At 41.9% G+C, this 18795-nt stretch overlaps 2 protein-coding genes across 4 annotated transcripts in view; one reads left to right on the plus strand and one right to left on the minus strand.

The window, feature by feature from the left end:
* Positions 1–1279: 1279 nt before the first annotated feature.
* Positions 1280–5620, plus strand: agr1 (anterior gradient 1). The gene is made up of 8 exons (XM_035175084.1): positions 1280–1373; positions 1953–2074; positions 2165–2228; positions 2778–2830; positions 3435–3511; positions 3717–3780; positions 4367–4450; positions 5463–5620. Exons 2-8 carry the CDS (start codon positions 1975–1977, stop codon positions 5510–5512), a joined length of 492 nt encoding a protein of 163 aa, XP_035030975.1. The 5' UTR covers positions 1280–1373; positions 1953–1974; the 3' UTR covers positions 5513–5620.
* A 9207-nt stretch (positions 5621–14827) lies between these two features.
* Positions 14828–18795, minus strand: part of adarb1b (adenosine deaminase RNA specific B1b) — a 109507-nt gene continuing 105539 nt past the window's right edge. For all 3 annotated transcript variants that reach the window (XM_035174282.2, XM_035174280.2, XM_035174281.2), the window contains one exon: positions 14828–18153. In XM_035174282.2, the coding sequence (XP_035030173.2) occupies positions 17977–18153 (177 nt within the window). In that variant the 3' untranslated portion in view covers positions 14828–17976. The remainder of the gene's footprint in view (positions 18154–18795) is intronic.

Consider the following 18795-nt stretch of genomic DNA (forward strand, 5'->3'; position numbering starts at 1 on the left):
GGAGATAGAGAGAGGGATAGATAGAGAGAGAGAGAGAGAGAGAGGGAGAGAGAGAGAGAGAGAGGGAGAGGGAGAGAGAGAGAGAGGAGGATGGATAGAGAGAGAGAGAGGGATAGATGAGAGAGGGATAGAGAGAGAGAGAGGATAGATAGAGAGAGGGGATAGAGAGAGCGAGAGAGATAGATAGAGAGAGATAGAGAGAGGGAAAAGGCGAGATAGATAGAGGGATAGATAGAGAGAGGGAGAGAGAGAGAGAGAGATAGAGATAGAGGGAGAGAGAGAGAGAGATGGATGGATGGATGGATAGATACTAGAGACTAGAGAGAGAGAGAGAGAGAGAGAGAGGGATAGAGAGAGGGATAGAGAGAGGGATAGAGAGAGAGAGGGATAGAGAGAGAGAGAGAGATAGATAGAGAGAGGGATAGAGAGGGATAGAGAGAGAGAGAGAGAGAGAGAGAGGGAGAGAGAGAGAGAGAGAGAGAGGGATAGAGAGAGAGAGAGGGATAGAGAGAGAGAGAGGGAGAGAGAGAGAGAGAGGGATAGAGAGAGCGAGAGAGAGAGAGATAGAGAGAGAGGGATAGAGAGAGAGAGCGAGAGAGAGAGCGAGATAGAGAGGGATAGATAGAGAGAGGGAGAGAGAGAGAGAGATGGATGGATAGATACTAGAGACTAGAGAGAGAGAGAGATATGGATAGATAGATAGATATCCTGTCTTACAGCAACAAGGTATCAGGCCCCCTCAAAATATAAGATCAGAAAAAATTACACAATACACATAATACAAATAATATAGAGGAAAAATGTGTGTGTGAGCAATGTTCATCACATACATAGTGGATGTATAATAAACAGTTTCAAGTTAAGAAGTTAAAATTATCAAGTGTATCAGCATAACATGTGCACTTCTATCATTGTTTTGTATCCTCACATAAGTTTCATTGGCTTTAACTTTAGCACAGTGCTGATATTCCTCTGAACTCCTCAGAAGAAAGTAGAGTTACTGTTTTCGTGTGACGGATAAGTCTAATATAAGAAATATTCTTTTTACATCCCCTCTCTCTAACACACAACCGTGTGATCAGTGTTCACAAGAGGAAAATGGCTTGAGTGGATTTTAAGTGTCACAGAGGAACACTGTGATTTTTATATTTGATTTCTTTTCCCCTGCGAGAGTCTCCTCGAGGCCCCTTGTGAAAAAAGCTGCTGTTTGATGATCGCCGGCAGTTTGTGTAACTACGTGTGTGTACTGCAGTGAGTGATTCGTCATGTGTATTCATAGAACACTTTGATTGACCTGTTTGGTGAGTTCGACGGACAAAGGAGGAAACACAGGCGCGGAAAAGTGCAGATGCCTGTTGCTTCTCGCTGTCGAGGTAAGACTTCTAATCGTCTCTATTTGCAAACAGAGATACTAGAATGAAATACTTTTTGTATGAAAAAAACAATATATTGTGTGTTGCATTGAGTTAAAAACTTGTTACCGAACATGTCGTGTGTTATTATGGCTTCCAGAGATTTCAGGTGATTGTTTTAAACTCCCCCTTTTGACACTGCTTTGCTTTTTAAAGTTAATGGTTCAATGATTTCTTGTGTCAGTTTCTCATAATAAAATACAAATAGATTTACTTTCATACCACAAAAAACACATGATTAACATACATGGAATTCAAGCTCACAACAATATTAGTACAACATGTTACCAGCTGAAGTCTTGATAATAATTAATAGTGAAGATTTCATATGAAGACATTGCTTCTCTCTTCACTCGGCCCTCTGTACGTACAGCCCTTTGAATCTGAGCCTTGTCGAGCTTGTTTGGTGAGTGAGGTGTGCTGTTAGCCCGTCGGGTGATCGCAGCGGTTAAACACAACAAATGAAAAATGCCTTCCCAAATGAACGTGTCACCGAATTCCACTCCTGTCTCATCTTTCTGTCCGACTGTCACCCCGCAGAGCTCTCAGAGGACAGGAAGTGATGCTCCGCTGGGTCGTGGTCGCTTTGCTCATCGGCATCTGTGCCGGTGCCGAGGAGCACAAGAAAAGGAAAGCGGTGAAAGCCAAGTCCCTATCAAGAGGTGGGGGCGATGCTCATTTGTTCAAGTCCTTCTCAAGAATTGGTAGCTCACAAAATTCATCACATCACAATTTATTCCCCCCCCCTGCAGGATGGGGGAGAAATATTACCTGGGTGAAAGATTATGAAGAGGGCCTGTTGAAGATGGTCAGCAGGTAAGACTGCCGCCTCGATAACAGTCCTGAGTGTTTCTCTGATGTGTGAGAGCAGAATATAAATGAGAAACTGTCGTGTTCCTCCTTTAATTTCTCCTTTTAGCAGGATCTTCAATAGGGGGGGGACAGAAAGAGATGGAAACACTGCTCTCTAATTAAAGATACTTTTGATGATTCATTGATAGATTTCTGAGCCTGAAATGAAAACTCATATTGTGAGATGCCTCTTGCATAGCCTGTATGTAAATGTTGTAAACCACATACTATTAATATGTATTCCGTGTGCTGGGGTATATTTTCACCATAATTATTCTACCCATGCATCCACGAGGATGATGATACGGCTCACAGGTTCACACTGAGGTTGAAATACAGCACTGTAATACTCCTCTAATGGAATAAAACCCTGTTCCTGTCCCATACAGCGAATGATCTTTCTATTTTCCTCGTCGTCATCCTGCTCACTTCAGGGTTCATGTTGTCACACCCACTGTTGCATTGTGCTGAGGAATGTGTGGACGTGGTGACTCTGTGGTTTTGTTCTCACAGTAAGAAGCCGCTGATGGTCATCCATCATCGAGAGGACTGCCCGTACAGCGAAGGTACACTGCAGCGACTCTGCCTCATTAAAAGGGCCTGGATGTAATAGTATAGGCCCGGCCGGCTAATCCGCACCTGGGCTTGGTCTTCACAGGGAACAAAACAGACACATTCTTCAATACCTGCCGAGCGGGATCTGAAATTGTCACGAATTTATTCATAAATCACTCAGCTGGTGTTCCTCAGTGGAAGTCTCCACCTGTAAGATCTGAGAACACACCTCAGCCAGCCCACCCACAGAGGAGAGCCTGGCCTTCATGTCTGACATCAGGCAGGTTCGAGTCAAAGAGCAGGACATTTTACAGCCTGTCTTTGAGCGTCTGAGCGAACTGAGCATTTCTGAGTTTGGTTCACAACTCATTTAAACCATGTAACGTGTTATATGGAGCAACTTCTGACAAGAAAACATTCACTGATATTCTGTTTGTTTATGAACACAACCTGCGAAACCCCCACAATCCCCTGCTGTGTTTACACTACCTGCTGGCACACAGGCTCCCGTTTGAATTTTGCTTCGGGGCACGGTTTCTTTAGAACATATGATCATGACTACTTTACTTTGCTTTAATGTTGTTGTAATGAAACTAAACAGAATTATCTCGGCAGCACTGAAGAAGGCGTTCGTGGCGGAGAAGTCCATCCAGAAAATGGCCAAACTGAACTTCATCATGCTCAACTTGGTGGTAAATAAAGATCTATTACATACGGAGAAACTCTTCTACACTGGAATACAGTAAACAGCTGATAGAGAAACTAGAGACACCAACAATAACAGACATAATTAATGGTTAAAATGATGTGCAAAGAAGAATAGTGTCTATAATTATCCACTTAATACTTCATATGCACTTTATACTGCTGCTGTTTATATGATGTGTTTTTTTACAGGAGGAGACTGAGGACCTGAATCTGGCCCCCGATGGCTTCTATGTTCCTAGAATTCTCTTCATTGGTAAAATATTTATATTATTACAAAGCTTTTTAGTTAGTTGACAGTATATTCTCCCTCTTATAATCCTTTAAGTTTTAATGAGAGTTGTTTTAGTGCTGCTATATCCCCTGAATATTTAAAATTTCGGGTATTGTTCTCGTATCCTCTGTGCTCAAACTAAATAAGTGTATATTTAAAAGTTTGCAGGGTTTTGGTCCAAGACGGATTTTGAGTATTTTCTTTGGCACAGTTAGTTTTTTCTCTTCTTTTAGCAGAATAGGGATTCAAGCATGTTTGATCACATGGTGAAATCGATACCTGCTGACGGACTCAGCATGCGCAGTGTTGTTAATGAGGGTGTGGGAGGACTGGTACCTGATGTTCTGTTTGAGCTGGGAGACTTGTAACCATATAGCATCTGTTTCTCTTTCTTTAACATTTCCTCACTGTCTCTTTCACTGTTTCCTCTCCCTGTCCGTCAGTTTCATAATTTCATAATGCTTTTAAAGACAGAAACAAGAGCAGTCAACTAAACTTTCTACTGTGTGTGTGTGTGTGTGTGTGTGTGTGTGTGTGTGTGTGTGTGTGTGCGTGTGCGTGTGTGCAGATCCATCCATGACTGTGCGCCAAAACCTTGTAGGAAAGTACGATAACCGCCTCTACACGTACGAGCCTGCTGACATGGAATTATGTGAGTGAGCATCCAATGACACTTTGGGGGGAGGAAGGAGGAAGAACTACTTATCCTAACCTGTCATTAGTGTGAGGACCGGCTGAAACCAACTTCCTCCATATCTCGACACAAACTACAAACTCTATTTATGGACTTTATTTACATCTTAGTAAGAGACTTTAACAGGTTTAAGGTTTCAGCGGGTGGGATAATGTTTACAGCTACAGTTCTCTAACTACTTCAATAAAAAATTTGAAAATACTTTGATGAAATACAACGTAATTTTCGACACATCCATTTGTGTAGAAAGAGTTAAGTTCGATGCAGAATCGAGGAAGCAGGTTGGTTTAAAGCCACAGATCATTTCAATCAACAAGATCCTAAAACCTCATGAAACTAGACGTTTCTCAGTACAGCACAAGGTTCAATAGTCCACTTATGAAACCACATTTAAATTCACTAGATCCAGATTATTTTCTTGGATCTGCACCAAATTGTACACACACAACAACAATTAGTCCTCTAAACATATTGTTTCCATGAGGAAGATTCATATTATAAGATTATTCACTGAGAAATCTTCCATTGATAAAGAAACTGAAAGTGATCTGATCAGAATCACAAAAATATTTGAGGTGATCTGTTAAATCCGTTAAATCTTTCAAACAAACAGAGAGGAATTAAAACAACATTAATCAACGGAACATAGATTAAAGAAATTAAGCATTAATCTCATTATGTAACATTTTGACTCATGTATGTGCATGTATGCCTTTCGTCCTCTGTGCCTAAGAATAACTGCAGCTCTGCTTCCAGCATGTGTCAGTAGAACTGGTCCCATTATTCAGTTTGATCCAACACAAAACCATAAAAACAAAACCTTTTCATTCTCTGTGCAGCAGACGTCAGAAAACTGATCTGAGCGCCCCGGAGTGAAAACAACAGCTTGTGTAGCCTTTACTTATAAGTCATTCCATTAAAGAAAGACAGCCGTGGCCTTTATTCTTATTTGTTCTCTCTCTTTCAACAGTGGCCCAAAACATGAAGAAAGCCAAAGTCCTGCTGCACGCTGAGCTGTAGCCCGGCTCCCTCTGACGCCTCTGCAGCCTCCAGTCAAACTGGGCTGCTGCTCAGTGGTCAAGTGTTTACAAGCTGCTCAGAGCTCAATAAAAACTCAGTAAACAATCACCGAGTGATGTGTCCTTTTTATTTACACTTAAGTAATTGTGCCAAGAGAATTGTGTGGGTATAGTTGGTGGCACAACTTTTGCTTCACTTAAATCTACGTAATAATTTAGAAACAAGAAGAGCAAACATATTTAGTCTTTTTAAGAATTAAGATGCTTCACCTATAACACATTAAGACGCTAGTTTTTATGACGCTAGTTCGTAAAATTTAAGAAACACATTTTCAAGTTTTCAATCAATGACACAACATTCTCTATTGCATTTAAAGGCTGGAACAAAATAACATAACGAACCGGTTCAATGGCAGAATATGATGGTCTGTATTTTCATACACAGTTTTTTATAGTTTTTACTGTCACTCAAAGCTCTTTACAGGACACTCACACACTAACATCTTCATGCAGTGCAGCTATGTGCAGCATGTTCTCCATTATACAGTATTCAGACGACTGTTAAGGGAAAGTTGGGGTTCAGTATCTGGCCCTAAGGAGCCCGGGTTCAAACCACCGACCTTTTGGTAAGTGGACGACCCACCTTGAGTGTTACCTCAGAGAATCTGCGTGCAACATTCAGTGGACTTCATTGAAAATGCTGAGTGTCCAGCATGTGATAACAACAGGGACATAATTTAATCCCATTGGATTGTAACTGGAAATTTGAATGTGTTTGAATTAGTGTCTGACAGAAATTAGGATGTCTCTGCCACTAGATGGCAGCGTAGCACAGATGTTCAAAGTCTTATTCAGTCTGACTGTTTCACTCAAATCCTCTTAAAAACTAACATGTAGGTTAATCACATTCATTGCACAGGTATAATATATAATGACTTTCCTACATTCAATCTGCACTGTAACCTCACGTCTGTATGGACGGTACAACATCATTTTACTGTGTGATCATCAATCTGAGTGTTTCCTCCTGAAGTTTGACAGACGTCATATTGATGCAGTTTGACTTTTGGGTAATTCTGCAGCTTCTCTGTTTTCTCTTTAACGCTCCTCCTCCCTGACAACTGCAGAAAACACCATCTGAAAACAACTCGGGCTCGAGACAGAATGGAACCGAGCAGCAGTCGCCACAAATAGCTCCCATGCAGTTGTTTCTGCTGTCACGTCAAGGATTAATGAGCTTGTTTTTAATTGTTGAGGCTCCGCGGCTCTCGTGCCTTCACCTCCTGAAAGACAAACACGTGGATAGGTAAAGACATAAATCAGGGGAAGTCGTGTTTTTTTTTTTGCAAGCTGGCAACAGCCTCAACGTAACACTCAGAACTAATTATCACTAATAATAAGATGCATCCTGGAAACACACTCACTTTGCATTTCTTTGAACCCGGGAGAAACTCAGAAAAACAGAAACATTTTAAAATGGGTCAGCAAGTTTTCATTGCACAATATTATTTTTCCTACTACTGAAGAAACTGATCTTTGTGAAGTGACTAAATTATTCATTCCTCCATTGCATTTCCCTCCTTTCATACAGTCAGCACTGACAACTGAAGCGATTGTCTGCCTGCTTTTCTTTTCTGTGTTTCTTTCAGTTATCTGTCTTTCAGTTGGACCCAATACGATTCCTCTGGAACCCTCGAGATTTAGCAACTACCACCCATCCCCACTTACCCCCACACACACACACACACACCCTTCTCTTTCCTCGAGAAATGTGTTTCATAGGCTTATACTCCAGGGTTTATAACTAATGTGCTTTCTACTCAGAATTTCCTAAACCCCGGGTCTGACAATACCCCGTCTGTGTCACTGTGGTGCTGTTTGAGAAAAGTCTGCCTCCAAAATACTTTCCAAAACATTTCAAGCCTCCAAAACACTGTCATAGAGTTTTTATGAATATAAAGTATCCACAGGATTACACGACAAAAAAAAAGAGATTACAAGTGATTTAATATGGGAGGAAGAATTGGGGGAAAAACATGAAAAACATGACAAACAAACCAAGAGAAGTTTGGCAGTAATGTCACTGGTGGCAATATAGCACACACACACACACACACACACACACACACACACACACACACACACACACACACACACACACACACACACACACACACACACACACACACACACACACACACACACACACACACACACTCACACTGTTTACTGTTAACTGTCAACTCTCTCCTCTCTCCCCTATTTCCTCCTCATATAGCGGAGTTAGGTTTCTCTCCGTCGTTGCTCGTTGTAGGAACTGTTGGTTTCCTCTTCAACTTTTTAAGGTCTCGACTTTACTGTGAAAAGTGCCTTGAGATAATGTACGTTGTGAAAATGGAGTCACATTGTTACCTCTCCTGCAGAAAGCGGCTCCGCATATTGGATGACTGAGGGAGAATCTGTGTGGGACGTCAGCTTCACATTTCAGGAGTGAAAAGTAGATCTGAACCATCTGAGATCCCACAGCTTTTCAGCCCTTCTACATAATGTACTGTAGTTCCTGAATTCAGCTTTCACCAGGAGCTTTTAAAACTTTATCGAACAAAAAATCGGAAAACATTGAGAAAGCATCCACACTAATGCAAATATATATTAAAATGTTGGGCCCAGTATTAAAACTGAAAACACAGGAATAAAAGACTAATCTTAATACTGGGAGTAATGTCATGTATAACTTAATGTAACACTTTAAATGTTATTTACCTGTTGCTGCCGAAGGGCTTTTTTCCATCAGCAGTTTGAATACACAATAATAAATCTAATAGGAGAGCTCTAAGATTGTTTAGAAATAAGAGGGACTCATGTCACACTCTGAATTCCTCTAGTTTAATCAGGTAAATCCTGTCTGAAGATAAAATCTGTCTGCCACTCCCTGTACCGCTGAAGAAACAACACGCTGTCACTTGGTTGTTAAACTCAAGCAAAAAAAACAAATGGAATAATAATAAATTAAAGGATTTTCTTTTGTCATTGTTGTTCTGAAATAAGAAAAAGAGCAGGTTGCAACATAACTATTTCAACACCTGGGTGGGTATATGTAAAAGTGGATATGATCCCACATAGAGGCGCCTATGGGCAGGCATATTTTTCTAAAGAAGCCAAAATACACATTTGAAATAAAAAACCGAAAGGTAAAAATGATCCATACATTTCATCCTGCCAGCGAATTATTAAAGCTGTGGTTTTCTTTATGCTTCACAAAGGGAAGTCACAACATAAAAACAAAGCAGGAATCCTTGAATTCAGAGAAAAGCTGTTGCTGGACGTGAACAACACACACACACACACACACACACACACACACACACACACACACACACACACACACACACACACACACACACACACACACACACACACACACACACAGCCAACATCTCCACTTTGACTTTGGCCGCGGGGCCGTCTGTGACAAGGACACTCAGCTATTAGTCGTCGTTTGCACACTGCTTGGACAATTTCGCTATTCAAATAGAGGCTGCTCGCTGGGAAACAGCTCCTTAATGAAGAGACGGCCTGGTAATGTGCCATAAATCTATTCTTTTATTCTCTGCCACGCACTCATAAACACACACTGCCTGTTTGCATATAGAACCATTATGTACACGTAACGCATGCGCACTCTTAAAGGCACAGTTTGACACACACACACACACACACACACACACACACACACACACACACACACACACACACACACACACACACACACGCACGCACAGGGGCAGGATTATATTATAATGTGCTGTGGAGGAAAGTGAGAGCAATTTTGGCCACGCAAACTCGAAAAGGTCAAAACGCAAATGTCAGCTTTTCCTCCTTTTCCCTTTTTAATTATTCTGTCAGGTTCAAAGAGTCGTCGTCAGAAAGGAGCCACTCCGACAAAGGGAAGGCCTGAGCTCACAGATAAGCTCAATCAGCGTCTCCTCTTGACACTGTCTTCTCAATACGTAGCCTATACACACACCTCTCTCACACACACACACACACAGACACACACACACAGCGACACTTAGCTTTACCTCAAAGTCGCTTTACAATGTATCACTACGACCACGGTTCCAAAGAGACGAGTCGGCAATTACCAGCCGACAGGGGATGTTGAGTCAATTAATTTCCGCGGTGGAGTGTCCATCTTGTTAGCTGGTTTAAAAAAAAAACTCAGTCAATACAAGATTAAAGTCCAGTACTGTTGGCCCGAGTCAGTCACTGCCAATAAGTGAAGGGACTCTCCAATGTGTTCATACAGAGAAATTTAATTAAGATAAAAAGAAAGAGACAGAAAGGGGACGGGGGCCCTGCAGTGGACGGTGTCAGCTGATTGGCTCTTACAGGAGAAGATGAGATATTGGATGGATACGTGAAGATGAGAAAAGAAATCACTGCGACTGCAAAACCATTAAATATGAATGGAGCCGTGGGAATGTCCGTGTTTAAAGACCGAGTACATCTTATTTTTCACAGTTGGGTTTTTCTTTCACCACCTGAATCCTCTTCACGTTTAAACCTTTCTTCACTTTTCTTGCGAATATAAAAACAGTTTCGAAATCGTGTTTTTTATAAAAAAGTTAACTGCCTACGTGGGGAAGGAAAACATATTTTCATCAGCTGAACAGTGTTGTTTTATATTGATGTGACTGAACGGACATGAGGTCTGAATCTGTCGCCATCTGTGCCTCTGCAGCTCATTATCTCTCTCTCACACACACACACACACACACACACACACACACACACACACACACACACACACACACACACACACACACACACACACACACACACACACACACACACACACACACTTCTGTACCTGTGAGTATCTGTTAGTCCAGAGGTTTGTATCCATGTACAAATGGTTCCTAAGTATAAGTACATCATCATGTTGTGTACTAGTACATTGTTTACCTTCTTCCTCCTGGTGAACAGTGGTTACTGTGTAGTTATAAAATGAGCTGATGGTCATGTTGTTCGTGTTCTTCAGATTCAACATGTCCCCCACACACACACACTCAGAGGACACATTGATTTAATTACACTGTTTATAATCACGTCTCCAAAGATGAACCTCACTTTACTCTTTACCTTGGATTCAGTGACATTGGGTTTGAGACCATTACATGATTCTCTCTCTCTCTCTCTCTCTCTCTCTCTCTCTCTCTCTCTCTCTCTCTTCTCTCTCACACACAGACACACACACAAGAGAGAGACAGAGACAGAGACAGAGAGAGACACAAGGTCACAGAGCTCTCGCCAGCGGGTAACAGGAGGCTAGACCGGGCCGAGGTGGAGACCGGTCTTGCCGTGTGATTTCGCCACATACATCAACTCTGCTGAGCAGAAAATTGAAATGGAAATGTGGGCCTTGAAAGAGTGCGGCTCCCATTTACCTCTGGACCAGAGCTAATGATTTGTCATTTCTCTCAGGGGCACAAGCCGCTGCCCTCGCTGTCACACTCGCACTGCAGAGGAGGGCCGGGCAGTTCTGCCGCCATCTTCTACTGTATGTGGTCATGCTCCAGTTTACACACAGAGCCCTGTATGTTGTGGTTTAACTCAGACTGAAGCATCAGGCGGTTGTTTACAGTGATGCTGTGCTTTTCTATAATCTTCCATATTCAAATGAGATGTATTAATAATGTAAATATTCATATATTAATAAAATATGTTTATCAAACAGGTTTCACACCCGTCATGAAGCACTTCACAGGAATGGACTGATTGTTACCTAAAGGATTTATACTTGTGATACTGTGTGTTCATTAACATATCAACTCCTGTATTTACCTGCTTTATTACCGACTACTACAACTACTACTTCTACTACTACTACTACTACTACTAATATATTAACTGTTTATTGATAATTGTGGACCTGGTATTGCTTGCTATCAAATTGGAACAATTTTTGTTCTCACCCCATTCATTGAATTAACCTTTATTTATACAGGAAGGATCAATAAGAGCAGTTTATTATCTTCTGTGTGCAGGAAACTTAAAGCCAATACAAAAGTCCAACGATTAAACCAAGATTAAAAGTTAAACATGCTGACAGTTGATGAAAATCTCAAGGGTTGAATAAAATCAACTTTATGGCACAAAGGGCGACTCTTTGCTTTATTTAGATCAAACCAGAGCAGGATGAGGAATCGTTCGTTTTCAAAATGTAACTGATAGAAATCTAATGTAACTTCCACTACAGCTGAAGTTTATTTTCTTATATTGGGCTACCTGCAGACCTCCATACATACCAATGGATGATAATGACGGCGCCATCAGTTTACAAGCAGCACTGTAGACTGAGCATGTTCTGAAACACAGATCATTATCTCATCCCACAGCATAGCAGACATGTTGGTCACCTCACAGCAGGGAAAGAGGAGAACTTACCAGTGTTTATGATGCATTTTAGAAAGTCTAAAAGGTTATTACAACTTTATAGAACATTATTTGTGTCTGTTTTTTGATCGTCATAATAATGTGGGCACAAGACAATGGTGGAGAAGCAGCAGTGACAGTATATTAGAGAACAAGGAATAATTCTGAAGTATCTCCAGAGCTTTAACACAGAGCAGGAGAACAGAACCAAACAGGCAGGGTTTCAGAGCTGGACTCAAGGTGAAGGCTGCACAATAAAACTTCAGAAACTGATGCAGACATATATGAAACTGTTGGGCCTCTGTGTTAAAGTTGAAAAGCACAGCATGACGTACCACAAACTGAGCAGCTGCCATTTGAAGGATGTCCCCTGCTCAGTTTGTGGTAATTCACACTCTTTCAATCAGATCAGGGTAAAATAATATATAATTGGTGTGCAGGAATAACCCGACTTAAAGCTCAAGCTGTTGAAATATCTGACACTTTACACAAAGCATCTCTGACGTATATACGTGGCTAAAGTGGTTGAAAGTGCGTTCAGGTCTGAACTGCGGCGCTTGTGTTCTAATAGATGTGATTAATTTTTTTTACTGCTTATGTAAACATCAGCCGGGCTGTTAAAGCTCAGCAGCTGTCTGATGAATTATAGAGGAGCAGAGTTCCTCGCACGTCTCCGTCTGGGCCGCGTTCGCCCGTCAAGACACTTTCAATGTGCTTTTTCATGAGCTTTCATCATGTGAGTGCAGTTCTGAGCTCCAGTGTTTAAAGCAAACAGTGATGTGTGATTTATTATTGATCTGATGGCAGAATCTGCTGGGAAGCTAAACACACACAGACACACACACACACGTTCCCGACGTTTGACAAAGAATTCCCTGTTGACCGGAAGCTCCTCCTGTGATTTTCTGCAGCTTCTGTTCAAACTTCCAGACGTGTCTCAGACGTCGGGACTGAGTGAGGATCGCTTACAGGTTAATGCACAGTGGGCGGGAGGCTTGGCTGTGATCGTTGGCTGAGTTAACATTATTAAAACATGATGCCATGTTTAGCTGAACAAATGTTCTCTCAGATCAATAAACAATTAGAAGATCTTTGTGTTTGTGAAGTTTCTCCTTCTTGACCAAACTTCAAAAGTGAAGTGTGGAAACAAACACAACTTACTGTACACACACACACACACACACACACAGAAAAGTTGATGACCTGACTTTCCTCCCGCGTGAGCTCAAGATTAAAAGCGGCAGTAAAATGCATGAGACGCTCCTGTCGGACTAATCCAGCTTCACCTTGAGTCTGATTGACACGTTTGCTATTTGTGTCTGCGGTTTCCTCTCAGCAAACAAAACAAGCGACTCTATACTGAACCTGGAAAATGAAAAGTACTACAAATGTATTCATAATATATATGTATAAATATCTATTTCAGGATGATCACTCATATGATTGATTAACAACCAAGTGTTTTACTCAAAAGATGCACGTGGCTCTGAAGACGGTGATAATATCCATCATTATGCAGTTGAGTAATGATGATGCAGAAAGTTGCCTCCTGCTCCATTTGACAACTCTGCAGTTGGACTAACTTTCTGGATGGAAAACTTCAGGTAAACAGGTCAAGGATGGATTTGATTTGAGCTGAACAGTCCCTGGAAGACATTGTTAATTTATACTGGAGACTTTCAGTTATGTGTCGTATGAGCAGTGGGGTGCAACATGCATGTTTACTGCAACCTTCATCTTTACGTACATCGCACACAGAGCCGAGGTGTGTTTCCCTTTGGGTCCATTCAGTTTATAAGGACATCCAGTGGTGAACAATCCTGCTTGACTTTCCTTCATCGTTGTCTTCAGTTATAATTTTCTCCTCACATCTTCTGATTCATACTATTCTTTAATCTGATTCCATTTAGTGCCACACTCAGTAAAAGTTATGTTTCTCTTGTATGTGTCTTTATACTTATAGTACTTTATAGAAGGAGATGTTACTCCGATACATGCATTTGACAGCTACAGTTACTTATCAGGTTAGGATTTTAAATGTAAAACATAATTCATTTCAAGAACTATTTGAAGCCTGAGGTAGAACTGATCAGAGCTAATAAAAAAATCTGAAAATGTTGTATTAACAGTTTATTGACACTAGCAAGTGCGGACATATGATTTTTATTGGACATGATTGATTTGAATCAATTCACTGCAGTACCAGTTAAATCCACAAATTTCCTCAGACTATCCAATAAATCATCAGTTTACTTTAAACTTGTATTTATTCTTTTTTGACTGTGTCTTTATCTTTTTATATATATTTTTAGTTCACTTGTGTTTTTTTAAATTTATGATGCACTTTGTTTTCAGAAGTGCTATAGATATAAAGAAATTATTATTACTATCCATTATTACTAGCAGAGGTAGAACTAGTAAATGTAGTTTGATGTTGTAGTACGACATGTGCACTTTTGCTGAGGCATAATTTCAAATGCAGGTCCTTCAGCTGTAACCAGATATTTCCATATTATTTTATTAGTACTTCAGTAAATATATTAATACTTTTTCCACCACTGAGGACGTCAGACGCTGCTCACACAGTCTTCCTTGTTGTCATAGCTGTGGTTCTTATGGTAACGCATATGAAAGCATGCTGATGACGAAGCTCCACATTTGCTTTTACCTTCGTATTGAAGTTTAAAAGAAAAATCTAACCACATTTAAGGTGTGATAATCCAAAATGAGTAGACCTCCTGTATGTTCTTAATTTAGTGCACACATATTTAAATATACTGAACGTGGAAACAGTCGTCCTGATGCTCAAAAATCAAACAAACACAAAGACAGAAACATTCACGCCTCGGTAAGAAAGAATCCCAGCCATGTGCAAAAGTAAACTAAGAACTCTTTTATTCTTTTTTGTTCATTTTATATATCTATCTTTAGCTGTTTTCATCTTTTTTTTTTCTACACGAGTCCTTTAAAAGTTTGTCATCATGCTAGGTGCAGCTTCAGTGTTGGTAGTACATGCAAGGTTGTGGTTTTTCGTTGGTGTAGAGTTTTTCACACATCGGACAACTGGAGAGGGGGAGAACGGGGGGGAAGAGAGAGCGGCCGGCTCTGAACGCTGCCCGAGCGTCTCTGGAGTCACCACACAAAAATGAAAAACCAACAAAAATAATAAAGCCCCCTGCAGACGACGGCTGCCGGGGCCGGAGAGGAGAGGGGTCACTGATCAGCGAGGGTTCACAAAGGGGGTTAAGCATAAGCAGTTCAGTTCTTGCTGTGATAGTTTCCATCCAATCCGGAAACGGGGACGGTTTTTTCATCATGACATCATCAGTTGACATCTTTAGTGCAGTCAAAAGTAAAAGAAAACTTGGAAGCAGGCAGTCCTTTAGGGAGGGAAATGTACATATATATATGCATATATGTATAAAAATACCTCAGACAGCTTTGTGGAGAGAATAGAACAGGAGACAGAGACTGGGGGTTGGGGGACTTAGTTCAGACTCCTGTTTGCGAGGGGCTGACATGAGGGGAGACATCAGGAGTATTGCTTGTGACTTTGGTCTGGGTCTATTTGTCAGGGGGGCACCGGGGTCCCACTGCGCTCAGGGTTTTGTTTTTCTTCAAGTCAATCACGTCAGATTCTCCTTTTCTTCTTCTTCCTCTTCCTCTTCTTCTCTAACACGGACTCATACCACAACCAAATACACAGGAGGTGAGAGAACAAGGTACAGAAATGACATCACACGTGCCGGCTGGTGGATGCCACTTTTAGCTGAGGCACCTTACAATGCATATATATATATAGATACTTCTTTTTTTTTGTTTTGTTTTTTTCTTCAAACATGGGTGGCTACAATTTGGGATGAAAGCCCGGCAGTGTTAGTGCCTTGCTCAACGGTGCCCAGTGAGTCACACAGAATCGCTAACACGTACGTAGGAGCATGAACATCGTCAGAAAACAGTTTGAGGGGAAAAAGAAACGGGGGGGTGAGTCGATTGTACAGGAAGAAGATTTTGTCATTGTTGTTCCTTATATACACAAAACTGCGATACTGCAGCGATAATGGTCGCAGGTCACAATATACACACGTTGGCAACAGGTGCACTAAAGACGCCTGACATTTCAGTCCCCCCCCTCCCCCCCACACTTTGAATTAAATACACTGTTTCTGTACAAATCAAAAAAATACATTTGTTTGGTGGATTTACAAACAGCAGAGGGTTGAGTCCCGAAGAAGAAACAGAACGTGTACATCTTGGAAAGGAAAACACTGGGATAGAAACACACATGGACATCATCATCTTTGGTGAAGATTCCACAGAGTACGCCTGAGCACACACGTAGAGATTCTGCACAGACACACACACACACACACACACGCAAACATACATTTCCCTACAGGTCGGAATAGGAATTCACTACTTGGAGCTTTGTGCACTCGTGCAGGCGTCAAAAATCACAAAAGGGGCTCCTCTCGAAACTAACGTGTTTGTGGAGAAGAAGAGAAGGAGGACGGAGATGACATCACACTGCGAGACGGTTTGGTTGTTTAGGCAACAAGGGGGGGGGGACCTGGGACAGCGTGGTGCTCCACTGCTCCTCCAGGTGAGGGGGTTACAGTGTGTTTGCATCACTACAGACTGGCCTAATGTGAATGTAACTTCATATACAGAACTGCATGTGGCACACACAGTGGACCAGTCCGCCTACAGTTGAGCTGACAGCTATCGTGGGTCCCTTCCACAAAGTAGTTACAAGGTGAGAGGTCTGTTTATTCTATCACTATGTCTACTGCAGTAATATCTCCTGTCCTCAAATGCCCCGTCTTAAGAAAAAAAACAAAAACAACAACAACACGGTCCCTGTCCCTCCCCCGAAAAGAAACAGACAAAACACACGAAAAATCTAGAAAACAGAGACAAAGATTCAAAGCTGCCTGTGGAGGAAGATGCTGGCATTCATTCAAAAAAAATCATTCACTGATGGATGCACGCGGCGCCTCCACCGCGCGTGTTCTGCTCTGCAGGCCTCCCAGTTCAGTTCCCATGCAAAGCCATGGCTTAGATCAAGAAAAAAACAAAAAAAGAAGTCAAATACAACGTGCAGCACCTCCCGAAGCTTGTCCCGAGACCCAGGCGAGGGGAGGGGGGGGAGTCCACTTGAGCCCCCCCCGAAGTGTTCAAGAATGAAATGAGAGATGAGATAAAATAACTTATGAATGGAAGGATTGGATGAATGAAGACAGAAATCATCATGCGTTCACTTAACTGCTGCGTCGCCTGCCCTGCGCTGAGTTTCCTTTTCCAGTCAGTGAATCAAACAGGGCCACAGCATTTCAACATTAGTTTCTTTAATACAGGGGCCGACAACACGTAGTCTCCTCTAAGCAACGGACCCAAATAACACACATTAAATGTTTTGTTTAACTATTTTTAACTTCGGTTTCTTTTCAGCACTAGATTTACATCCTGAAGATTTTACGCATCTTTAAATTAAAGTTAATTTTAGCAAGTATACATATAGAGAGATTATTTGTTTTAGGTCCATAAACGTTGGTTTTACTTGACAAAGACCCTGTGTCTCTAGGCTACATTTCACCCTAAACTGGCTACAATCACTGATCAAGAAAATAGACATAAGACTTTATAATTTTCAACTTGTAAAACACGACTTCTGTGGGAAACATAAAACGACTGAGCGGAGTAAAAACCATGATTTTTCCAGTTTTAAAAACATAAAATGAGCAGATGAAAAAACACCATCGGTTAAAAATCGTACAAATAAAAGGAGAAGACGTGGCCGAGGCTCGAGTCCTCGGAGGAATGAGAGATGAGTAGCTATGGATGGCTTGTGAAACTACGCCCGTTTATTTCCACAAGTACAAAGTGCACGTGCGCTGACACGTGGGACGGAGGTAAGTGTCTGTGTGGGCTGGCTGTTAATAAGGGGCTCTCTTGCTTTCAGGCCTGGGTCAGGGGGGGCACAGATCGGGGAGGGGGTGTTAGGAATCCCTTGGTCCCTTGACTCCCTCAGGAGCCGAGGCTGAACTGGTCTTGCTCGATGGGCTTTTTGACCCACGCCCCCAGGCCGGCCTTGTGGAAGGCCTTGATGAGAGCCAGCTTGGCAGAGTGGTACTCTGTGGCCGCCTCCTTGGCTTCGTGGTACGAGCTGGGCTTGAGCACCTTGATCCGCAGCATGGAGGACAGCTGCGGGGGGGACAGAGACAGGGAGGAAGAAATGTCATGAATAAAAAATACACAGGTCATAACAACGGCTGCAGCTCGGTCCTCTCTCTGTCTCTAGAAGTTTTCAGACATGAACTGCAGAGGATGCCCACAGACTTTCTCCGGAGGTCGTCTTTCACACATGAACACCGCAGCAGGAGATTCTCCACTCAGGGAGTAACGTCTTAACTCCACTGTGGAGATCACAGTGTTTTTGTTTACAGCACATCGTCACCAGCGTCGGCTCTTATCACCAAAACTCTTCTTAGGAGATTCTGCAGCTCAGAGCATTTTCTGAAAAGCAGCTTCTCTCTGTTTCTAGGTCTGTGTTTGAAAATGTTCAAGTTCAACCACGACAAGAAAGAAATATATGAATTCAAGATGGATTCTCCTCAATCTAATTTTAAGGTTAGTTTTATCAGGTGTTCACTCGACCCCACAGTGTGTTTCAGTTCATATCTGACCAATCAGATCCCAGCAGGGGCTCTGGGAACCAATTGTCATGCTTCTACTGGAATTCAAAGACCTGTTCGGCCTCTACGCCACGCTCCTCCTCCTCCTCCTCCTCCTCCTCCTCCTCCTCATCACTCATCCCTCACCAGGGACAGGTTCCAGTTGGCCAGG

Source organism: Hippoglossus stenolepis, chromosome 13, assembly GCF_022539355.2.
Source record: "Hippoglossus stenolepis isolate QCI-W04-F060 chromosome 13, HSTE1.2, whole genome shotgun sequence".
In the NCBI taxonomy this organism is placed as follows: Eukaryota; Metazoa; Chordata; class Actinopteri; order Pleuronectiformes; family Pleuronectidae; genus Hippoglossus; species Hippoglossus stenolepis.

Coding starts and splice junctions, on each gene's coding strand:
- agr1 (XM_035175084.1), top strand. CDS start 1,975: ATGCTCCGCTGGGTCGTGGTCGCTTTGCTCATCGGCATCTGTGCCGGT. Junction 2,075..2,164: donor AGCCAAGTCCCTATCAAGAG/GTGGGGGCGATG, acceptor CCCCCCCTGCAG/GATGGGGGAGAAATATTACC. Junction 2,831..3,434: donor GGACTGCCCGTACAGCGAAG/GTACACTGCAGC, acceptor TTATCTCGGCAG/CACTGAAGAAGGCGTTCGTG.